Source organism: Pygoscelis adeliae, unplaced genomic scaffold, assembly GCF_000699105.1.
Source record: "Pygoscelis adeliae isolate BGI_AS28 unplaced genomic scaffold, ASM69910v1 Scaffold38, whole genome shotgun sequence".
NCBI classification, from domain to species: domain Eukaryota; kingdom Metazoa; phylum Chordata; class Aves; order Sphenisciformes; family Spheniscidae; genus Pygoscelis; species Pygoscelis adeliae.
Genome location: NW_008825614.1, coordinates 7,181,621 through 7,207,513, shown reverse-complemented (window position 1 = coordinate 7,207,513; position 25,893 = coordinate 7,181,621). Strand labels below are relative to the sequence as shown.

General features: G+C 40.0%; 1 protein-coding gene across 1 annotated transcript in view; it reads right to left on the bottom strand.

The window, feature by feature from the left end:
- Positions 1-1,987: 1,987 nt before the first annotated feature.
- Positions 1,988-25,893, bottom strand: part of LMO3 (LIM domain only 3 (rhombotin-like 2)) — a 57,820-nt gene continuing 33,914 nt past the window's right edge. Inside the window, exons 4-5 of the mRNA XM_009332847.1 lie at positions 11,930-12,055; positions 1,988-2,666 (exon numbers count right to left, since the gene is read on the bottom strand). Of these exons, the coding sequence (XP_009331122.1) occupies positions 2,561-2,666; positions 11,930-12,055 (232 nt within the window). The 3' untranslated portion in view covers positions 1,988-2,560. The remainder of the gene's footprint in view (positions 2,667-11,929; positions 12,056-25,893) is intronic.

Genomic DNA, 25,893 nt, shown 5'->3' with positions numbered 1-25,893 from the left:
TGCTTTACAAAAGCAGTGTATGCATTAGCCCCATTCGGCAGACAGGGGCAACCGAGGCACAGAGAAGGTGAGTGACTTGCCCAAGCTTACAGCAAGTCAAAGACAGAACCAAGGTCCCTTCTTTCCTGTTCCCCAGCCCTATTTTTGAACCAGGGATTTCTATCCAGTCTGTAGTCTACTAGTGGAAAGCAGAGGAGAGATCTTTCTGGCCTCTGACTGAAAGACACAACAGAGGCTGGAGGAGAAAATTGAAATTGGAATCAAAGTAAGACAACATGATTCTTCCCTTTCTAACCATCCTCACCTTCATGGAAAGGACAACTTGTTTATTGCACTTGAAGTAGATCTGGAAGAGCCTAATAGTACCTCTGACATCAACTGCTTCATTATCCCGAAGACATTAAGGGGCTGTGGAAGGGAGTGGAAGAGAGACTTTTGCTCAAGGTTAGGAAGGAATATAGTCCACAAAATAGGGCTAAATTTCATTTGAAAAACTATGTGGAGCTATTTCTTCTAATTAGCAAGAACAGCCTGATGAGTCGTTGCATTTCTTACTGGTCCTGTATGAGTCAAAGTCAAGTTTTGTGAGCCATGCTTATTTTTAAAAGGGTTAACAGCCAGAAACAAAACCACACTGTAACAATAGTCATTAGAACTAAATATCCATTTCTAAGTCAAAGCCACTGTGCAGCGTACTCCAAACCATACGCTAGAGGAATTACCCCACTGCATTACAAAGTTTCTTTCCCCATCCCCAGGAAAAACATGTTGAAACTGCGCAACAGGACAGGAAGAGCAGGGAAGGACAGCACTCGACTTGAGCAGAGGTGGGGGTTCTTCGTCTAAATAAAAACAAGAGCTCAGCTTCATAGCAACACAGGGTATAGTGGGTTTCTTTTCTTTCTTTTTTTTTTCTGTTTTTCTTTTTTTTTTTTTTTTCTCTTAATGTTGTTTTTTTAAATGCAGGCTGTTTTCCCGGTGAGCTAGATTACAGTGGCAAAGAGAAAAGAATTAAATATGCATGTAACAACTTTTTAAACATTCATCCTGCTTTCCTTTGCCAAACACCTGTAAGCTCTGTCAGGGGCATGAGCACTTAGGGACATCCTGCTGATGCAATAGCTTCATGGCTTTAAAAACAGAGGTCCACCTCTCCTAGAAAATGGACTGATTGCCAACAGTAGCTGTCAGCAGTGACTCCACCTCTGTCAAAAGGATTTTAATTGCCAGTATTGATGGGACAAAAGCTGTAGGATGTTGGCATGGACAGCAAAGTATCTGTGCAGTCGAGTGTGGTAGCTCTCACTTTCTGTATTGGTATTTCAAAGTTTTGTCCCATCCACATCAGCATTTAAATTACCTTCAGCATTCACTGAGGTGGGTAATTAGTAACCAGTCACTCTCCTAGTGTCAGCTCGGGGTCATTTCCTTAATATAAATAGACCCTCAGAGGGGGCTGTTTACAGTGCCTTCTACTTTCACTTTTTTCCAGGGTTGGTTGAGGACACAGCCCCAGAAAACTTTAGGAAAAGGAAAGAGAGAGAGAGACCCCTCAAATTTTAAGAAATTTTTAAAATGTATATAAACAGAAGTCCTCTCCCTTTCTTCCCTCCAAAATTAAATGATTTCAGAAAAATAACATGTATATATATATTTTTATATATATATAAAAAATAAGATACCCAGAGGCACTGGTTTGCATTAGGGCTTAATTTCCAGCTAAATTAAAAATCAAATCCAGGCATTTTGAATGCCTAAGGGGCACAAAAGCAGCACCCAAAATCATTAAGTTTTGCACTTTTTATATATATCCCAAACCGGTCAGATTTGCTTTTCAAAATTTTGTAGTAAAATAAAAGTGCTCTTCGAGGAAAATCTATGCAATTAAACAGCAGACGCTTAACCCCTGAAAAATAGAGGCTTATAACAGAAGTGCTGATAGACCCTTAACCATAGCATCATTAGCAGCAGGTGCTGCTAGAGTTATTAGTTTTCTAAATAGTTTTAATGTAAACAGTATTCTTAAGCTCTAAGTATAGCATAATGGTTGGGATTTGCTCTTTAATGCTTTTTACTAGAAAGATACAGCTCATTTAAAATAGCTGGTAGATACAGAAAGCATAAATATACAGTAAGTTTAGACACTGATTGTACTAAATGCAACAATACAAAGAAGCAAACAGGAACACAAATGGTAACACAATAAAACTGTATTACATTTGTGCTTCAAATATTACAATACATTATATACAATAGTCCAAAATAAACATCTCATGCCAAATGACACAAAAAGAAACAAAAAACCCAAACAAACCAAAAACCCCAAGAGCAAGCAAAAAGCATCCAGCTGTATGTACAGTACCTTTTTAATTAACATTCAACTCTGAACTGGAGCAATTTTCACTACATACAGATGCAGTCCGCCTTTTATTTCACGCAACCATTCTGTCTCCCTATATCTATGCTATTCAGTAGGTTCCTGTGTCATTTCTTATATACATGTTGAGCAAAAAAGATAAAAGAACGTAGTGCTTTGTATTCTTAACGATGTGGCATCAGATCAGCGAACCTGGGGTGCATAACCTTCTTTCATTAAACCCTCCTCATAGTCTGTCTGGCACAGAATCATGTTGTTCTTCAGGAAAAATTTGTCTCCAACGCAAAATCTGAAATTACAATAATAAAGGGGGAAAAAAAAGGTAGTTGCAGGATGAATGATGCGATATGATCTTACACGTAAGGGTTGTACAACAAGTGTTCACGATTTTGTTGTACCGACTGCACGGCTCGCACCTCTGCTGTCTGTCGCAGCACACGCAGACACGTGTGCATGTATGTGAAAGCCCAGCAGAGGAATTGCTCTGGTATCAGGATTAATCCTGTGCTTTCCACAAAAATCTAGTGCACTCAAGCGCTTTTGCTTCCCCAGCCAAAGACTTCATTCAAAGCCCACCAAAGACTGTGGGAGTCTTGGATCAGGTCACTAGCACACAGATAAAACAGAACAAATATCCCAGGCTACTGAGTTGAGTGAAAAGTAAATGTCCTGCTTTCATGCAAATCAGAAGAAAAACAAAGTGATCGCATGCAGTAGGAAGCTCATCTGAGATACGTTAAAATTGTCTGGTGCAGGCGTACCGGTAAGAATTTCTTGTTATATTCCAACTGGATATTTTACTAGAGTTGATTTAAACCGGTGATTCCGAGAATCTTTTCTAGCATACACACAACTTTACATATATTGTGGTGTGAACTAGAGACACACAGGCAGGTATGCGGAGAAACTTTTTTTTTTTTCCCTGTAGGAGCTCATTATAAATTTAGTTACTCAGCTCTTGTGGTTTCAGTATACCTACCTTGTTATACTATTATGTGCATCAGAATATTCTGATTGCTACGAAACACTACTGAGATATTTCATTTGATTTTCCCTGATGAGTAGGAAAATCACGTAACGTTAATGCTTCTGGCTGGCTGGTTTCAAACTCCGAGTAAAGTAGGATTTCCCAGCTAAGCAGTATGCTTGAATGTAAGAAGGCTCTTCACTGACACCCCCCTCAACCCTTCCCCCCGACAAAGCCAATCTTCTTGGAGATACTTAGGGAGCAAGTGAATAGGGCCAGAGCATAGAAAAAGAGTTTCCCTAGTGACTGCCTTGGCAGGGTTACGTGCCTTTGTTTATAGTGAACTCTCCAGCTATAAAATATATTGGGAGGCACTGCTCACATTATTCCAATTAAAATGAAAGAAAGTAACCTAAAGGAACCCCTTAACACTGATGTGAATAAATGAAACCAGTTTCTACCAGCTAATTATGGATCTCACTACATAAAGTATTGTTTAATGTGTAACGGATTATAATGTCCTTTTTTGTATAATTTCTAAATGGTGACATCTTGAACACAATTAGGGTCAGATATAAATGCTTGTGTTGTTTACGGTAGATTTAACAACAGAGTAGCTATGGGAATAGCTGTATATGTATTTAATTGTAACAATTTAACCTTCAAATAGTGGTGCCTGCTGTAGTTGACCCAGTAAAACTACGTAAATGACACGGGTTGACCCGCCTGACCTCTGATAGTGGTCTCTCTTTATCAGATAGTCAATTTCTAATGATGTTCAAGCAGAAATCTTCGTGAATTCTCACAGATTAAATTGTGTATTGAAAGCAGTCCTTTAATGTTTTGTGAAGTTGGAGGTTTAAATGAGTAGCAGTTGGACTGATTTACATTTGTGAAGATTGGAATGCTAGACAAAGAGTGAACCCTTTTATTTTCCAACTGGGTAGCTTTGGAAATTTATCCTTATGCTAGCTAAATAGATAGAGGGAAAATAGTGTAATAAAAAACTGGATTGAAAAGAATTAGCTCTGCTCTTAAAGGAAAATTGGTTTGTTTATTTGTGGACTTTTTTTTTCTGTAGGATTACTGCCTGCTGCTGATGATGATTGAAAATAGAGATTATGGAATGATCCCGAAATCTTTAAGTTATTTATGGTCAAGACTCTTTTATAGAATTTACAGGTTCCTGATATCCTTCCCACCCCAATCCTGGTATATTAGGCTACTCACAACACAGAAGTATTTTGAGTAGGTGTGTTGAAATGCAGAATTCTTGAAGCAAAAAAGTTCTTTGGCCATTTCTCTAGTTTCCATCCTTTGTATTTTTGTCCATTGACAACAGCGCTGACAAAAATTCTTTTGTGCATCTTACCAGATTAGCTAAAAGAGTCTTAACTAGTGCTAATATGTAAAAGTATTTTCCCCAAAGAAGTCACATTTAAAAAAAGAAGAAAAAAAACAACAACAAAAAGTCCTTCTTAGTTTCTCTTAAAGGAACATACAGATTAATGTGGATTAAAGCAGGGGAAGTTAGGTATTGTGACAATCAGTCACTCCATTACAGTTAGCCCAAGGATTACTGATGGGGACTGAGCGGGAGACGTCCGGCCAGCAATGCCCACCACATCAGAGGGTTATTGCGCAGCAGGGCAGCTCTCCCCATGGGTCAGGCACCAGTGGGAGACACAACCACCTCTGCTCGCCCAGCAGAAGGCACTAACTCTGAACTATGAATGTTATTCAGCTACGTATTCCTTTGTGTTCCAGTGTAATACAGAACTTAGCAGACTAATGTGTTTAAAATATTTAGTTAATGAAAAATACACTGCTGAAGTGCAATTCACGTGCATGGCAATACTTTCACATATGATTTCTTGCAATATTGCTTGCATCAAAATCCTGGCTGAAGGATTTTTTTTCTCAGCCCTCAGAGAAGTGCCATGGTTTGAATTAAACTACACCAGCTACACGAGGGAGTCAGGATGCCTTTCCCAATAAAAAGTGTCAATGCCTTTTGCTTTTGCTATGTTAATATGTCGAGCCAGAAATGCTCTACCTATGTCTACATGGCATTTGACAGCTTTATGCATGAGTGGCTTTAAACATACACAGTTCCACAAATCATTTACCTTCCAAGTGTACAGCTGTCTTGCGGAGAGGCTGCCAGTGGCCTGTCTAGACACGCTTGGCTGTGTGATAACCTGTGGGGTGGGGGTCTGTCTGCATGGTAAGACACCCTCTGGGTTCATCTGGGGCTGATCCTCTGTGCCTTGGGGGAAACCTGTTACTTGTGATACTTATGGTCCAAATTCTGCAACTGTTTTTGTATTGTGCAAGGTCAGCGACCGAAACACATTGGCAAAGACTGACGGTGAGGCTTGCATGTGCCCCTGGGTATTAAATGTGTGAATTAAGCACTCATTAGGTGACAAGAGGTAAGCACTAGGTGAAAAACATTTAAAGGTGGCATACTAGCTCCTCAGTACAACGAGACCAGGCAATTAGATGGCTGAAATATGACAAAATCTGTCCATCCACACTTTCAACCTTATTTGACTCTCAAAAGCAGGTTTAGCCTCTTCTGAAGTCAGAGCTAAATCTTGCAACTACTTCAGATTGGTTTTGCACACTCTAGGATTTAAACCTGCCCCAGCTTTAAAATGGAAGGGTAAATTCAAGCCTAGCCTTCCACCTCCGGCAAGTGTTTTTTTCCATGGAATTGGCATAGGATGTAAATCAGGGCACAATTTGGGCATGTATATCAAATGGAGTCAAGGAGCATATTGAGATGCCACTGGGTTAGGAGTATATAGTGAGGCAAGACTATTACTCTTCTAGCAGGCAGATGGTAGTCTTCAGCCTTCCCTAAAACCCTCACCCAATTTATTTAATAGGCATGCGAGATGAAAAGGGAAAAATATACAATAGGCTGCATTAACATGCCAGATTGGACTACCACCATAAATTGATAATACTACTTTTGACACGACTGTGACATTAGTAGAATGACCATTATAATTAACCTACATCCTGGAACTCCTGTCATATTTTACAATGGCAAAAGGAAGGCTATTTATATTACAAAATGACCTCTGTTATCACCTTGTTTGGAAGGGGAAGGTGTGCCTAGACTTATCACAAGAAGTATAAAACTTCCATTTTGAGAAATAGCTATTTCATTGTTCAGAACAGATATTTAAGGAGATCTCACTGCTGTCTGTCATCTTTTCTGATGTGCAGGACGTGCGTCAAGGTACCAAAGACTTCTTAAGAAAGCGAGAGAAATATTGCTGTGAACAAAGATGGCTGTGTGTGAAGTGCCTCCTCTGGTAATGTCAGATCTTCGTTGTTGTAGAGAGAAACAAAATCTGGAAGCATTTAATTGATTTCCTTTAGGATAAAGAAAGCTCAGACTTGCCCCACCCACACCCTTCTACTCTGCTTTGTGCACTCAGTGACGTAACTTCATCCTTTCCTCTTTTTTTTAAAGCTCCTTTGAGTTTCCAGTATAACTCGAATTAATGTTGATCTATATGCATCACTAAGAGAATAAAGCCACTTTTCTACATCACAGTTCATCAGTCCACACCTATGGTTTACTAATTCTAGGGTTCTGTCAAAATGTCCATTTATTATCAAAGGCTGGAAAGTGGGAGCTGTGCCTGGATTTGTACAGTAAATCCATCATACTGGATTACCAGTATGATGTAGCATATGTACACACAGAATCCTAGTTCAACTTACAATGGCAAACCTTAATTTGGTGTGCTTTTCATTTACTATTTTTTTAAAAGCAGGTATGGAAAATGTATTGATTTTTATTCTAAGTTTAGAGACACTCAATGAAAATAAGCAGTATTCAGGTCTTCAGAATTTATAAAATGACCACTCATGCAAAAATCTAACGTTGATGTTTCAAATAAAGATGTCCCTGGCATTGCATTCCCTCCCCCCAGCTTGACAGAGAACAAAGGCAGCATTGTGTGGGCATTTTACAGTTTATACTGAAGGTAAGTGTTTGCAGCTACATCAGGACAGTGATTTGAATGAGTATGTAACCGTTTTCAGTTCAGTTCCCATTAAAATAAAGGCTGTTTCAGATAGAAGGACAGTACAACGGATTTAAACACCCCTCAGTGATAGCAGATGGGGGTTTTAAACCATACCCCAAGCTGACTTCAGACGGCAGAGAGAAAATATCGCATAAGTATGGAACCAGCTGCTAAAGCAGTGGACAGAGAGTGAAAGGAAGGACACTGAAACTCCAGAAAGTGGGAAAGCCGAAGGCAGACTGAGATCACCGCTGTACTCAAAAGTGTCAAGCAAAGATACAGCTGAGCCCACTCGCAAGATTTTCCACTCCGTTTTGCTAGTCTCACACATGCACCCTGACAAAGTGTGAAAGGCAGTGTCTGTTTACGAATTTATTTTTCCAGTGGTTTCCATTTTTTTCCCTTTACATTTTCTGCAGAAATCAACTATGTTGGGGCTACTGCCAATGTGAGGTGAAGTGCTTCTGAGGAGAAGTTTAGTATGTTTACAGAGAAGAAAGGGGAGCACTCACACCATTAAGCTCTGCGGGTATTTAGGAGATGGAAAAACTTCAAATTAGGAGTAAGCTGGACAGAGACATGAAAGATAAGGGGATGCTAAAACCTTTAGGCTAGAAACAGAGCTTAATATTCACAAAATCCCTACAGCTTTAAGCATCAGTATCAAGAAAAAATGGGGAAAATATGTCAAAAACTGGCTGGCTGGAGCAATTAGATTCTAGAGCTGAATAGCTTTATGAAAGGGAAAATACAAGACTGTGTATTTGACACCAGGGGACTAGGCTCACTGGGTCACAAGATCTCTTTCAGTCCTGTCGATGTCTACAGTCCTGTCTACAGTCTGTCTTCCTAGAATACAGTGTGTGAGACTGTGTTTTTCTTCTGACTGAAAACCTAGCTTTCAGGAGGCCAATAAAAGGGGACAGGCACATTATGAGTTAGTTCAGAGATAGAGTTTATGGCCCGAACAAAAGTCCCCTGAAATCAAGGGGGTCTAACTACCATCCACACTGAGACTTGAGCTGGATGATGAGTTATAGTTACTCAAGAATAATAAAGCAAACAGTGAAGTTGTACATAAAAGCAGAAAAATCACTGAATCTTTCACAAAAAGCACTAGGCAAAAATGGGCAGGCCCCTCTCACCTGGGCCAGGATCAACTATTTAAAGGGCAGGAATATGAGGGCCATGCAATAGCAAGCCCAAAGAACAGGCTGCCCCAAAGATCGGTGTGATGCGAGTTAATATAATTATTAGCTAGCTTGGAAGGCAGACGGCACTGGAAGGCGCAACCAGTCACAAAACGTCAGAAGAAATTCAGTGTTGGCAAAGACAAAGTAATGAAAACCGAAGAAACATTTTAGTCTACTCATGAACATTGCACAGATTCTGTTAGGAAAAAGCCTAAATAGTAGATGATAACTGAAAATCTGAAATATGGGACTGAACAGAGAGCATTATATACTCTCTGGTAGTAGTCCAGCTATGTTGTACTTGTATCAGTATAAAGAATGACCCAAAGGATTTAAAATTTAATGGGGGAAGAGAATGTGAAGGTGGGGAATAAGGTCAAACATACATGTCTTGCAATAGCTGGTGAGCCTTGCTACCTCCGTTGGTGATTTTTGGATATCTTCGATGCATTTGTAAATAAAAATATTCTCTTCAATACATAAATACAACATTAGGGATAGTGGTTGGAGTGAAAGGGAAGAGCAGATCTAAAAAATCTCAAGAACATTATTTTGCATACAAAGGGGCAGCATGGAATAAAGAAATAAAATTAAACTGCTATCTTATAAACTCATCCTTACTCGGAATCTGCTGTTTGGCTTTGATTAGCTTAACTAGAGGAAGAAAAAAGGATCCTGAGAAGGGCAATGGAAATTATTAACGGCATGGTGACTGACAAGATTATTCAGTTTAAAATAAAAGAAAAAGAGGTTTCACAGCAGATGTAAAAAAACCCTCCAAAACTGGTGATGGGTCAGGTGTCTAGCATTTCTGCCTTTTATTGTTATACAAGTAATGAAAAACAAAAGATTTAAAGCTATTTATTAATGAGAGAATGTAGTTAGTGGGATACTTTGCCATAGGAACCACAGAAGAGCTAAGTTGGAGCATCCATGAAATAGGATTTATTATAAAAAACAACAGAATTAATTCTTCAGAGTGCCACTAACCCCAAATTGTGAGGAAGAAAGGTACCCTACAGGCAGTCTGTTTTATCAGGCTCCATGAGAGCTATTGCGATATAATCAGGATTAGGGCCACTTTTGAGAATTTCTGAAATTCTTTGAAACTTCTGGAACTGCTCCCTGTTTTGACTAGATGAACTAGACTGGATTTCAGGTAAATCAATTCTTTTGTTCCCAGCCTAAGACTCCTGTGAGACTATTTCAGCAACCCTTTGCCCAAACTACATGCAAAGTAGAAATCAAATAAGAGACTAGACTGAAGGCTCAGGAATGACAAAGCTAAGAATTATTAAATATCCCTGGAAAGCTCTGTTTCAGAAGCACCTAACAGCACTTTTCCAGGGGGATCAGTGGCCCTAGGGCATAGTACGATGTATATTAGCCCCAAAGTGAAATTGTACATTAGTTCATGCTTGTAATGGTAAATTATTAAAAATAAAACTACATGCAAAGTAGAAATCAAATAAGAGACTAGACTGAAGGCTCAGGAATGACAAAGCTAAGAATTATTAAATATCCCTGGAAAGCTCTGTTTCAGAAGCACCTAACAGCACTTTTCCAGGGGGATCAGTGGCCCTAGGGCATAGTACAATGTATATTAGCCCCAAAGTGAAATTGTACATTAGTTCATGCTTGTAATGGTAAATTATTAAAAATAATCACAACGGCTTCGCTTTTTGGGGGGGGAGAAAAAGAAAGTTCGCTTCCTCAGATCCAAGAGTGCTAACTATGATGAAAATCTTTTGCACTCAGGGTAACAAACATTGTCTGCTTTGCTTGACTGATGAAGATTAGCTGACTTCTTACATTAAAGAAGTTTGTCTTGTATGGGCTGAAGTGACAAGACAATAACTAAGTGCTAATTGTGCATAACCAACACTAAAGATATGCAGCCCCATTATGGCATGTAATAAATGAAGCGAACAACAGAAATATATTAGGCACTTTAATAATGATACTAGAATCGTGGTTTGAAAAAAACAGGGATGTGAAGGGTTTAAGAAACGAAACCTAGGAGCGTGCGTGTGTCCTACTTAAGTGGGTGCTGGTGGAAGCTCTGCCTGCCTTACTCAGAATACAGCCTCTTAGTTCTGTGGCAAGACAAAATTGATATAGGACTTTAAATAGCATTAGAACCTATAATTACCTTGCATTATTATATAGTTTAAGCAGTGGTTATTACTTGCCTGGTATTTTAATTTCCCATGCAACATGATGAAAAAGGTCAATTTGGCTTTTTTTAAAGAGCGTAATTGTAGTGTGCTACACTTATTAGCAGCTGTACATTTTATGGTTCTTTAGGGAGGTTTGATTTTTAAATGACTACAGTGTTACAAAATAATACACTGTAGGACAAGGTGAGTTAGCAAAGCTTATTTAGAGCTGTATCTAACTTTGGCGTGTTAGACTATTAGCTTCCTAATTTTTTGTTACTTCCCTAGAAGTGTACATCTTGTGTGTTTCTTCCCACCTGAAAACGAAAAAAAATATGAACGCTATAAAACTCTAAATAGGATCATGTAATAACTGAAAAAACATAATAGGTAAATTAAGGAGCGGACATAATTGGTTTTCTCATTTCCTAGACCTCATAGAAGTCACAGGCAAAGCTGCTAGCAGCTCTCATGGAGTCAGAAATAGAGCTCTTGGTGAAATCTCTGACAGGATTTGGCCACTGCTCTGAATGTAGTTGCTATAAGTTCGGCTGTATTCGCCTCTGAAAAATTCAGTTGTTAAAATTTTACCATTTTTGACATTCGTTCTGCAACTGTACCATATGGGTGATGCTTCAGAACAAAGTGTCAGGTTTGGCTCCTTGGGATTTTTATAACCTACATTTAGGATATGGAAATAAAAATATGGCATAAGAAGTCCAATGCTGCTACAGAGAAAATGGTGGGAACAACATCTTTTAAATTTAAATGTTCTGGCAGCAGGAAGAAACAACATGTACTTTAAAAGAAATACATGTGATAAAAATGAAGAATTAAAGTGAAATTAATGTAATAATGACAAATGGTACTGCTATGCTCTTCTGCAGAAAAGGATCTCAAAGTCCTTTATAAATATTAATTAATTAAACTTGACAGACAGCCTTTTGAAGGAGAGGAATTAACATTATTCTTGTTTACCGATGCGGGATTTGAGGTACAAAAAGTTTTCTGGCCAAGGTCATGAAAGATGTTCTGTATCAGTCCCAGGAAAAGTATCCAGGTCTTACTCTCAATCTTGGGTTTCCACTACTGATAGATGTTTCCTCTTCACTTGAATGTAAGCCCACACCGGTGCCAAATTAGCACTTAGCTTATGGAACAGACCCAAGAAATTCTCTTACCTCTGATTACAAAGTTGACATGCAAAACAGTCCAGGTGATAAACATTGTCCTTTGCTCTCATCACCATCTCAAAAGCAGGTATGAGCTTACTGCAGGCAGCACAGTTTCCTGTAACGCCAAATAACCTGGAGATACAGAAAGAAAGATATTCCTGAAGATGCTTAACTTAAAAGAAAACCACACTTTCTTTTTTTTACGCAACCCCCCCCCCCCCCCCCCCCCGGCCTGGCCTTTGACTGACTTCCCAGAACACCTCCCTTCGGACAGGCTGGTCTTTGGCGGGACAAGTCTGCCCAATTTACAATGCAAAGGCATAGTTCTTTTTGCCAGAGAGAGCTTTATGAAGCAGTGACAGACTAATATTGCACCTATTGTGATGTTATTTTTTTCTGCAGGTTATACTGACCTTTCTTGATAAAAGAAACATCTTGTTAAACTAAACAAAGGAATAGTAAACACATTAGGGATGTTACATAACTGCGCAGGCAGAGGTCAAGCTGTTTGCATACGCGGGAAGAGTCTTCTGCTTGGATCCTGCCGTACAGACGAGAGCCACGTAACCTTGGCTTTTGGTGCTATTTATTATTAAAACACACTTTAGCTAGAAAAGAAATAACACTTGAAAAAGCCAATGTTCTTCGCTTTTTTGACATCTAGTGCTAAAAGCTTTACCACTATTATTAAAAGAACATTTTATGAACGAGTCATTTAAATCGTCAGAAAGCATTAGCGGTTCATGCACCTTACAAGCCTATACTGTAGTTATTGCTATGATTATGTTATTCAGGTAGCACATTAAAGTAAATGAGGCTGTAAACTATATATAGTCACATCAGGAGTAGAAGTATAAAATACTGTAAGAACAATATGAAATGCTGTTTTTGCCAGACATCTATATAAATTTTTTTAAAAATTCTCTTTGTTAAAGATTTTTCAATACTTTTCAAGTGGGTGTATTACAAAAAAAAAAAAAAAATCACGCATATGCATCCTTTTGTAACATAGAAGGATTATAATGAACAAGAAAAAATACGTTAGCTCTACATGGCAGCAATCTTTGAAACTAAGTTTATTTAAACTACCTAATAGTTGTGATGGATTATTAAAAGTAATGCTCTGCTTGTGCATAGCAGTTAATGCTGTTTTTAACTATGAAGCACACTAGATGAAAACGCCACATCTGCCAGTTTTCTTTTTTCCCTCAACATCAGGCTGACAGCAGAAAAATATAATGGCTCTCAAGGGAAACACCAAATTAAAAGCAGTTCTAAACTAATGAATTCAAAGGTGCTCTGTAGAAAATTCAGTTTGGTAACATAAAAATGAATGCAGTTTTTTAATCACAACCCTCCATTTTACTGAATTTCATGGGTTACCAACAAGCCTACTTACTTCCAAATCCTTTTACCTTCTGCTTCTACTTAAGGTGTGCTGCGTACATAATACACGTCTGGTTTTTTTTAAAGTTGCGACCCTTTTTCTCCTGCCTGAGATGCTGGTTATCGTGATCACTGGGAGAAGTGCTGGGACAGAGCCACCCTCATCAGCTCTTGTTAGAATGACTCAAGCCAACCTCCAGTTCTGTTAAGTCTGATTACTAAAATTATAGATTATTTAAACAAATTATAAATATCCCCTTTGTAAAACATTCTGTTCCAGTTCTATCTCCACCATGCATGGGTTTCACTGAGGTTATCTAAATCTCACTCAGACTTTCATTCCCCATCTCTAAGGACAGAAGACTTCGTTGCCTTCCACAGTCGTTGGCTGGCTTTGCATTAGAAAAGACTAAACCCACCGACCAAAGGCCCAGCTCTGTTTTCCTTCACATCTATGTGGAAGATGATGGTAGTTTAGCTGTATGAGGAAAGCAGATCAGGCTGCAAAAGGTACTGAGTAAAGACTGTAGGTACATAGTATTGTTATTCCATACGGTTACAGTAAAAGGAAAGTCAGACTTCAAGGCTCTACAACAGCAACGTTTGAACACAAACATGAGAAGAGTCCCACCGCCTCCGAGCTCAGTGTGGAGGGATCAGACAGCACCTCGATGCTTAGGTAGCTTAGATGCAACAACTGAATACTTGAGACGCAGCTCAGGCCCCTTGCTGGAGAGGGTGCTAGGGGCAGGCACCTAAGGTGTCACCTTCCTCAGCCACGTCCTCTTTGCAGGGGTGTGTCTGCGTGCGTGAGAAAGTGGAAATCCATTACAGCTAGAATCGCAGTTTGCGTGTTGCAGAGCAGTGAAACAATTTGGGATTGTCATTCAGCACTGCGAGGGATGGAGATTTACTGCACCAGAGTCCACTATGTGCAGATTTCCACAGTCCTGCAATAAGAGACCCCCACAGAAGCTGCTTCAGCTAAGCACCAGATATATTAAAATTTTTCAATTACGTAAAGGGAAGGAGACCTTCCTCGCTGTTAGTTCTTCCCCACCACATACAAAACAAACATGTGAGATTTATATTAGCTATTGTTAATTTTGGATAAAGCTGTTTATATGAAGAACATAGTTTTCTCCCATCAATAATAATAATAAAAACCCCACAATGCCATTTTGAAATTCTGGACATAGTTTCCCCCAATTTCAATTGCTCTCGCTCCCTGAGCATTTATCAGCTACCTGATTAGAATTTGTTTCCACACAAACCATTGATCATCAGCCTATTACTAGGCAAATGACAGTTAATTACCCACTACATTAACCACTGGGACCTGAGACCTGCTTCTGCTGCCATCAGTCAACATGATAAATGTGGCAAGTTCAGTAATGCATGGCCAGCCCTGAGCTGCCTGCTATAGTGTGAACAACCCTCAATCTCACTTCCATGCCCAGGAAAATCTATGGCAATCTGCATAATTACAAGCTCTGGGTTAATAACAGACAAATGATTTGTTGCATCTAAACAAAGTCCTTGGAATGGGCCTGGTCTCCTGTGGCTGCCCAGGCTGCTGTTGTGCCACCGGTGTGCTTCCCTCTACAACGTGCACAAAACAGATCTCCGACGCTGTATCCTTCCAATTTGTTGCCCTCCAATTTATGGATTCTGCATATGTGATTTTTAATCATTAAAGAACTCTTGAAGCAATATTATCTTAATTATTCTCTGCTGTAACCAGGGAATTAGGCTTCAGATAAAATTTTCTTCTTCTGTGCACTTTCCCTGCCTCGCTGGAGGCTCCATCAGTTTTCATCTACACCTGGACTCTGAAATTCTAATGATGAATTATTGCCCCTTTTCCTAAGAGGGCGAACCTTACAAGGGAACATTCTACTGAACTGTCAGCTCACAGACTGAGTGCGGAGATGCGGAAATCTGATCTAATTTACTGCAAAACGATGCATTTGTTAGACTTTCTCCTCAGTTTTGTCCAAGGATCAAGAGATCAGTCAGGAGCCACCTTCATGTACTCCTTTGCACAGGAATATATGCACTCGACTCTCCACATGCTGTTCTGTTTTCCTCCCCTCTTCAAACCTGTTACACAAACAAGTTTCTAAAACATATGAATTTTACTACTCAAGAGAAGAAATAGTTCCTTGACAGGCTCTTAGCTGGAGCTGATGCACTGAGCTACGGTCTCTTGCTTTGTCTATTTTACCAAAAAAGCAGCAAGGATTTCATTTCTACATAGTGCTCACAGCTGCCTGGTACCATTCTGTGCTTTATTTACCATTTTCTCTGTGGTAAGAGAATGCTTAAACTCACTCCTTTCACATCTACTTACAGGTAGTTAGACTATGCCCTAGCTACCTCAGCAGATTAGAAAACTGTTCCTTACTGATTTCATGTAGGAAGAAAGGATGAAAAAATTTAAAAGTACTGGGACAGATCTCTTCTCTTGATTTTCTGAACTGACAGCTGAAATTTTATATTTATACCATATATACAACAAAAGAGATTAGAACAATCAGCCACAGCAAAAGCTTTCATTCTTAATGGATTTGACCGGTACAGAACATCCTGCACAGAGCTAAAAAATGAAAGACATGCGGAAGCCCTTCTACAAACAAACCCAAACCTGACATTTTGAGCAGCAAAAAGTGTGATTAAGCACCAGGCTATTGATTCTACTTTGGTAGGTTTACTAAACAGAAACCTGAAGGTTAAGTACTGAGAGAGGAGAAAAGGGAAAAAGCTGGGAGGGAAAAGACAAGAAAAAGAGAGGAAATGAAGAGTGGACAGCTATGCAAAGGTGCCAAAACATTGACTAAACTACACTATACTTATGAGGTATGTGCTTTCTAGAGGGATCCAATTTAACCACGTTAACACCAATTTCCATCCACTCCTACAGATTTTGGGTGAGGCCCTGAGTAAGGAGCGGGGCTCCTGGTTCTCATCATTAGCTTAGAAATGCCCCATCACACAACTGCACCATTAGGCAGAACCGCATACGCACTAAGATGAAACTGATTTGGGCCATAATTCCCTGTCAAATTACATGGGACTTTCACAGGATTTAGGATCTAACGTTGTTGGTTACAGCTGCTCCCACAAACTTCCTCCTTTTTGCTATTCTTGTTTGACAACTGTCTTCTGTAAGATCCATTGATTTGCTACCAACAGCATTCTTTTGTCTGCTTTAATTTTCTATTAAAATGTTGCATGATTTGGATAAGATGTCTGGGTTTCCAGTAGGAGTACAAAATGTCTGTTTGCAGAATGGAAAATGAAGGAGAAAAAACATCTTGAGATTCAGGAATGACAAAGCAGACATTAAATGGAATTTCTCCTGTGGCGCAGTAATTACAGATAGTTTCACATGGTTTTGAATTATTTTTTCTCCTCATTCTCACTACTGGGTTAACTAAGTTCATTGGGGAAAAAATATATATGGGAGCTGAGTTCTGAACCTGCCTTCACCACTAACTGAGCGGGTGACCCTGGCAACTCACTTAATTTTGGTCTCAAATATATTTCTTACAAGGAGGTGAGACCTAATATTCACATTGCAATATCCCTGCTAGATACTGTTTCTATAAAAAATTGAAATGCTACTTTCAAACCTCTGCTCTTCACAGTGCATGAGGGGTCAAAATAATACATACACACTGTTTTAAGTGTAATCAGACATTTACTGAAATAGACAATCACCTTTTTTTTCCTAGTAGGTTTGTGTATTATTCAGGATTTCGATTCAAGCTGTATGCACTGAAAGGCAGAATTTGGCCCTCAGCAAGTATTTCAGACAGCATAAGATGCTATTTGGAGAAGCATAAAACCACATAAAAGAATCTAAAAGTTAATGAGAGAGAGAAAAAATTATCTAAGGATCTCGATTACAAAGCACATTGAAAAGCATCGTTCTAGAGAACATGTAATTTTTACATGCTGAGTATTATTTAGATTATTAGGTGGAGATTTCTTAGGCGTTTCTAAGTGACTTAGGGACACAAGTACTATTGGCTTTAAATAGTCTATATTCTCCTACTTCCCACAAGATATTTTTGAAAATCCTCCCTGTCAAATTGTAAAGAAAAGGAAGCGGGTAAATTTGTCCCACATGCATTTTTATGAATGCCTGGAAAACTTACTTCACTCCCACCCAACCTCCATTCCCTGGAACAGCTTTCTGAATGCTCATTGAAAAAGAAACATGCTTCCAGCCAAGGGGGGAGGAGAAGCTGTCCCACTTTGCCTACTGAAGTTAAACCACACACGCGCAGGAGAAATGAGAGCAGAGAGTACCCATTCACCCTGCTCATCCACAGACCTCCTGACTGCACTCACCGGTATCCAGTAAAAGACTTCTGGTGACTCTGCTTGAATTAACTCTGGTCTAGTAATCAGCAGGGGCCAGTAAAATGGAGAGCCCTTAGAAAGAAAGGAAAAAGGTGGGGAACAAACCGAATGCACGAGAAAATGGCCACTTGTGAAATGTTTCTGGATTCTCTCCTGTATCTTCTTTGCTGCTTATGCGTCCTTCTCTAAGTTTTTCTCTTTTAAAGGCTTTTCTTGACAAAACTGGGGTGTCAAAAGAGGGGAACGCAATGAAGTTGCAAACCAGGATGCTCAAGAGATCGAAGCACCGAGCCTTCAACACTCCCCAGCTGGAGGTGAGGCAGGCAGATTTCCATGAGAGCTCAGCTCTCTGGGTGCTGGATTATTTTTGAAAATGTAAAATCACAAGTGTCATAACATGGGAGCAGTTAGATAACATGGTTTAGAAGCCTATCCAAATTAGCTTAAAACCTTGTCCCTGATTTTAGACACTGCAAAAAGGTGAAGAAAAGGAAAAGACAAACAAAACAGTCCAGTCAGTTTAAGAGTGTTAGGGAAGGCATTCAAACACAATTGCTGAATCGTGCTTAAACATCTACTAAAATCAAAGGCTGATTCAGTGTTTGCCTTGTTTGGTAATGCTGTGAAAAGAGGGTTAGTTTTGCCAAACTAGAGCAGAGAAACCTTTTCACCTCCATACCTTTCGTTTTATTTTAAAAGCAAATTCAGACACTGAAGAATTAAGTTGACGTTGGAAGTATGCCGATATTCATAACACCGTTTGTAAGGATACCCAGTGTGTGCCACCTGGAAACACAGCTCCCCTTTGCTGAGGGTGAGCTGCGGTACGTCTCTAGGGCCTTTGCTACTAAAAATTTAAGTCGGTAGCTGGATCGCGGGCAGATGGAAATGTGACGGTAAAGCATGGCTGTAGCCTCGCAGCACAGCGACGCGCTACTTGTCTGAGTGTGTTTTGCTTTCATGTGTAGCTAACCTGGGTATGCGAGTAATCCCATCTGGCTTCGGTTGGGCTGTGTGTGACGCTTAGCGCTTGTGTATCTGCAGCACGATCCGCCCGCTGAAGACTGGAAGTGCAAACCTCTCTCAGGTGAAGCTGCTATTTCTCACACTGTTCTGCTGTATACAATCACCGTAGAAGAAAATAACTATGCAATCTGAAGTCCAATAGTTAATGCAGGGGGTTTTTTTTGTCTTTTTGCACCCGGCGTTTATGTATTGCCCTCATCATTGTGGATCGTAATTTAATGAGCCATTCCCCTCAGTGCAGACTTTAAGTTTGTTCCATCTGTGTAGAGCAAACTATTTGCCAAACTCTGTCCTGTGCCTGCTGAAGTTCATGAAACCGAGCCTTTTTTCTCTGCAGACTGCATGAAAGAATTCTTTATGTAAAGTTAACATGGATGAATTCCATTTTCAAACACCTCAAAACCAGACATTCAAAACAAAATATAGATTTACTTCTATATCCTTCCCTAATTAGGTTGTTTGTGTTCTGTGAAACAATCCAAGCTTTCATTTCAAGTAAGTATTACCAGCCTTAATTTTGGCTCGAAAAATTTGATGCATGACCAGACATAATTGATGTAATACCACCATCTACAGTTTGAAAAAGCTCTGGGGGGTGGGAAATTTGTTGTTTGGTCAATGGAGTGTTAACCCTGAAGCCTAAATCACACAACTTTAAAAAACCCTTGTTCATCTTAGGAGCAAATATAGCTACATCGTTTATGTCACCGTCTGCTACCCTGTCCCTTCAGTCATGCAGTCAGATCATCAAACTTGCGGTTTAAAGCTAAAATGCAATTTTAAGGAGTATTTTGGCCTAATTTACTATCTGCTTTTAATCAAGTTACAATTTTGTTTCATTTTAAATTTTCTTTAACCACTCTCATTGACTCAGATGAAAAGCAAGGATGATTGTGCACAGTGCACAATGATCTATGTCTGATATTGCGGAAATAAATTCAAGTTAAAAATGACCTCCCAATGCACTCAGGGCTCTGCTTTGCACCACCACTCATGCATCATGACATCCTTAAACTTCTACCAGTAAAGTCAACATCAATATTACATCCATTTCTACAAAGCAACCGTATAAACTTCATCTTTCTACACATGCTTTACTTTAAATCATGCATATAAATCCATCTACCTGCACAGGCTGAATCTAAAAATTTGCAGATACTCAGCTGACGTATTTTCATTGTCAAACTTGAGTACTTAAAAAGAAATTTAATGCCTCAACTCAAATAAGAATAAGAACGCAATATCCCAAGCTGGTTCCCAGCCTAGGGGTAGGTCTAACTGGCACAGCATAGTGGTACAGTTCAGGGTCAGCTAAGTGCTGCGACTGTGTCTGTGTAACACTCCACTGGGGCTAATTAGGTTCACGTCCCAGCTAACTAAACGCTTGCATTGCCACTTAGATGTGCCTACACTGTTTCCAGATCTGGAAGCTAGTTTAGGACTTTGTGCCACGTACTGCACGATATGGATATCACTCAAGGCTGTACCTGTACCTCTTGGTTGCGACAAAGCATCGCTGAGCTCCGTTTGCCACCTTCTTGCCTGAAGGAATGATCTCAAAGGCAGTTCAGCGATAACTTGACAAGATTGCCAGGAAGGGGCTGGAGAGACCCTCAGGGATAACCTTCACTACGGTGCCTATGGAAGAGTCATGCTCGCCTGCCACATGGATGCTGCTCCACGCAGCAGCCATCTGTCCTTGTGGTAACGCCATGCAACTGATGTCAGGTGGTGCAGATGACCTGCAGTCCCTCCTAGGAAGGAACCAGTGTCACCTGCAACATGGATGTGGGGAGTTTGTCACTTGCCTTACAACTGCATATAGCTCCACATTGCTGCAGAGGAAGCAGAACCCAACAGAGATGCTTCTAAGGTGCATTTCAGATTCATCCCCCCCCCCGAGAGCTAAACAGGGAAGGAGGGATCTAGGAAGAAAAGGACCCAAATGAACAGAAAGCCCCCTGATAAGCAGTGGCCAAGCTCCTACCATTTCCCAACAACTCTATTGTTTCTCCAATGACTAAGGAGAAAAGGTCTAAGTGGTGCATATGGAGTTTGCCCCTGGAGATGGGGGAAGGGAAGGAAATTAAGGCACAAATATATAATTAGCTGCCTAATGTGAGGGACATAAAACATAGACATTTTTCATTTTGCCCCAGAGGTGACTGAGAATGTAGAACCTCTGGGTAAGAAATCAATGCACAGACTGTCAGGTAAATACATACTGAAATAGAAGTGGGGGGTAAGGTAATAGTTCTATGAGGTCATATAATAAAGTCTATAGTTCTTTCATCAGCGCTGCAAACAATGGAGTTACTGTGTTTCTCCCCTGGTGTAACAGCAAAGACGGTTGCTAGACTCTGAAAATAAATTATGCCATGCTTTATTAAATGGTAAACAGCTGTTCCAGCCACAATACAACACATGCTAATTGAAGAATGCCTTAAGCACTCCTATAATAAAAGGCTTTTAAGAGTTGGAGAGGAAAAAAAGAGCCAGCATCATGACAGACTTACTATCATGGGTTCCCTTAGTTAAAATTCAACACATGGGTCATTCAAGGTGAGAAGTATATTCTGGGAGAAGATCTACAGTAATGAACATTTAAGAATCATTAGGAGGCTCTTTCATGCCATGATGCTGTAGGCAAAGACGTGCTTAGGTAGGAAGTACAGCCACAAGGTTCTCATCCTGTTTCCACATCTTGTTTTGCTAGGAGATATGTACCCAGGAATACAACCAAAGTGCAGGAAGAATTGCTTTTTCGGAGGTGGTGATCCCCAGCCCAGAAACCTCACTGCTCATGGGAATCACCCTGGAGATTTTGGCAGAGAATGAGAGCTATGGTGTAAGCTGTAAAAGAGCATGCATATAACGGACAGAAGATGATACGTGGCATAATGAGCCCCAAACTGGCAATGTTTCCCAAGCAGGTGTATCGCTGTACCTCTGCAGAGCCCTGGCCCCTCGCGCCAGCCTGGTTCTGTTGAGCTGAGGAGGTATGCTGTGCCCAGCGGTTATCTAAGGGGCTATTAGGAATGCCAAGGTACGGTCATTTTTTTTACATTAAGAGGTTCATGATTAAAGTCGGTAGGGAGTGTGAGTCAATGTTTAGAGCAGGGAAAAGAAGTCTCCATCCCTGGTCCCCACGCTACCTTGCTAAGTGGCCTTGTGCAAATATCCCCCCTTTACACCTCAATTTTCCCATCTTTACTTTGCATTAAAAGGACAACAGGAAGCTTGGTGTGCAAAAGTCCTTTAAGAGCCCTGAATGATAGCTACTATGAAAAATACGAATGTATTTATAGCAGCTACTCACTGACATAAGCATTTGCCCAAGAATGACATTCAGATATATGGTACTTAGACTACTGGACACCTGCTTTCTGGGAAATTGCTTGCAGAGCTAAACTAGATGTCCGTGTGTGTGCATGTGTGTAAGCATGTGTGTAAAATAAAAATAGCAAAATAGTTCCACGGGAGAGAATAATAAGGAAAAAAGTCATGTTTTCCCCACTATACAACACAATAATTTCTTGTCCTGTATTTGGAATTTCTCCTTTCTAAAAACCACTGTAAGATGAGTGCTGCACGGTAAGTAAGAAGGTGGGTTTTTTTTAATGTTTGCAATAAGCAAAATGCTTAGAAATTAGGAAAAAGGATAGGCATCAATCCAATAGATGACATGCAAATATTTCATTCTGCTCATACAAATCATATGATGCGCTTGCAAATTCATGCAACAAAGCGATGGTTTAATAGAACTGCTCTTCCTATAGAAATGGAAACAGGTAAAGTTTTCCTTCATTGGACTATGTGAGCATTTCCTTTATAAATAAAAGCCGCAGTATCTAAGGTATTTCCTTTGTTGTGTCACCTTTAGGACTTACTATTTGAAGTATTCCATTGAAATGGCTATGCTCTGCGCAGTGTTCAGAATTTTAAGTAAAACCTTAAACAGTTACAAATCAAAGCATCAGGGTACTTTGAAGAAGCACATACACTACATTGCATTCTGCATGCATATGCATTGCTGATATCTATATATCAACAACACATTCACAAAAACATTACAGCTTTGGGAAAAAATATTTCAAGCAAAATATAAACATTAAAATGATGATTTAAAAATAATACAGTTTTCAAACCTCAGATTTCAGCATATTTGGGGCTGGTTCTAGAAGTATGCTTTCAAAATATGTCAGATTCAGAGGCAAATCGCTGTGACATTTTTCTGGCATTAACCCAGTTGTTTCGATAAATATTGCACTAAAATAAGAAGATGCATTAATTAAATAATTACAAATAATTGATTTTTTCTCTCATGTATTTATTAAATTGTTTCGGTTTTAAGGTATTGATATTTTTACACCTGCATCTGGTTTTACAGTTTCTTCCCCACTTCCTGTGATTTTTGTTCCTCTTCAAAAAAGAATGCTTGAGGAAATTCTGTGCCAACGTCTCACTCAAATTTATAATTAATGTAGCAGAAAATTATATTTCTAATTAAATAAAACTAAGCATGAATTGAGGCAAATGCTAGAAGCATTATAAACAGTATAAAGTTAGGAGAGGAACAAAATCGCAAACAATGAGCAGGTAATGTAACTGCATATATTAGAAACATCTCAATTATTACATCCACAAAGGCAGAACCTAAAAAGCTGCATTTCATAAGAAGGTGTCATGTTGACATATATTGCTCATTAAAAAAGGTGCCGTTTGTATATGGGTTACTGTTCTTCATATGCATGAATACTGGTAACACATTGTGGGAAAGGAAAGCCCTTGAGATTTTGTGTAGTTTGAATATTTAATGTAACAATAGTTTGCTCCCTAATAAAGAAAGAAAAGAAATTTGGGAGACGAGGACGTAAATTTGCCTATTTATTATTTTACTCTGACTGCAGCTGGGTATCGGCACCCCCTGTATACCTCTCCAGATCTGCCGTTAAAATTAGTGACTGCTCACAGTGGCTGCTCTTTAAACAAAACCGCAGAGACTACAAACGAAAAGCTCCCCCCGTCCCCTTTTTAAGCAGAAAATACCAAGCGGCGTATATAATATTCGTATATAATACATATATATGTGTACTAACCTACTAGTTATCTCTGCTTACACTCTGTCTGTCAGAAAACCGTCAGCTGTAAAGGCGATAAGGTGGGCAGTTTAAAGAAGATACCGAAGCCTTAAGCTTCTTAATGTGCCACGAATCAATCCCATGAAAGCAAACAACTTGAAAAAGGGTTATATGTATTTAGGAAATCTCTCAGCTCCCCTCGCCTTCGCTGGAGCCGGAGCTTGCGCTAGAGTTTTCTCACCCTAATGACCCCTGAAGCGGCCCGGAGGGATTGTGAAACAAGGCCGTTACAGGAGGCAGCTTGCTAATTGAGAAGTTGATCGGGGGGAGAGGGATCCTGCTTTACCGCGTTAAGTGTCCAAATCAAGCATGACTAGATTGACGTCGCCAAATCGCTGTCTGGAGGCCACTCCAAGCCAGGAGCAGCAGGGCTTTTCACACCTGATAGGCCCCCGCTCTATCTACATCAAGTCGCATTAAGGAAGGGATGCATTACAGGAGTGGAGCCCGCGCCCCTTAAGAGCGCTGCCCGAGCCGGCTAATTGCTGCTCCCCAGCTTTCCTAAAAGTAGCAAATGTGCCCGGGTGTCGGAGGCACGCGTTGCCGGCTCCCGTTACACGGCCCACCTTCCTCTCCCCTCCAAAAAATCAGATGGGTGCTCTCAGTTCAAGGGGAGCAATGAGAAGAGTTAATTCTTTGTTTCGTGCTGAACGGGCATGCACAAAACTGCTCTGGAAAGGAGGGTGTTAGGGGGCTACACGCCATTGTTCCAAGCCGTCCTAACAGGGGGAGCTTTAGTGGTGCTTTGGCCTCCAGCCGTTAGCTCCCGAGAGCTCCCGGCCGTCCTGAGGGATGGGGAGGGTGCGAGCCTCCTCCGGAGAATGAGACACACTGAGGCAGGGGGACTCGGAGCACAAAGGGCCGTAAAATGGTGAACTCCCCGGCTTTTCAATCACAGAGGGATGCCTAACTTGTCTTTTACACCCCAGAAAATCCTCCTCATCAGCAGTTTGATCAAGGTGACAGAGAGAGTCTGGGATTTAATCCCATCTAGGATTAAAATTCAACAGTTCCTGCCCCACGGTCCTCAGCCCTCATCTACTTTAAAGGAGGGTAGTTCTTATTTTCCCGTGCCGTCAGGAGATGCGGCCACAATGTGGTCAAGGTTGTCTTGTCAATTTATCTGTTATTTAGATAGAGCAGGGGGCCTCCTGAACTGTACCGGGGTAAAATTTAAGCTGAGGAGGAAATATAGTAAGATGGGAGTAGTCAGCCTCTGAAATTCAGTGGAGACAGTCGTAGTCAAATACTTAGGGGGACATTTTAAAAGCTCAAGTAAATTTTTTGTAAACAGCATACGTTGTTATATGATGATAAGAAAGCACGCTCTATAGTAGGACTGTCAAATCCAGACTTTATTTATCTTCATATACTACTTATTTAGATCTAAAAAAGGACTGCACAAAGTCAGGGTGTAACATGATAGCACGATTTAGAGGAAAAACATTGGAGAGAGACTACAATGCATTATAGGGAGAATATTTCTATATTTATTTTTAAGTTTCTCTGAAAACGTAAGATAGCTTCTGTTTTTCAGAAAGAAAAAAAAAACCCAACAAAATAAAACCACACCAAACCCCACATTTGCCACTTCTTTGCATAAGCCCCTTTTTCCCCCTGAAACTTAGGGAACCTTCTGTGAAAAATATCTATCTATGGCTTTAATATGGCTTTTTTGATAAAACTATGAACAGAGAATAGTAAAAATCTCAAAAACATCGGTAAAAATTATTACACGAGAAATGGCGTGTAGCTGTAGGTCACATATACTGTATATATTGTATTACACACCAACTATCACATATTTTTAAATGGAGGTCAACAAATTACATCTCTGGCATGACAACAGATAACCACAGAGATCAGGATGAAATCCTCCTCTACCTGCAATATTCCTAACCCCAGCAAATCTTGAATAGCTCTGCAAAAGTTGGCTCACTCTATTTTGCCACCTTCCCTCTGAAACTGGTTCCCCAGCGCCTGTTGCCGGATACCAGATATGTCAGATTAAAACAGTATGGCAAATCCAGTGTTCCCAGGCATCAC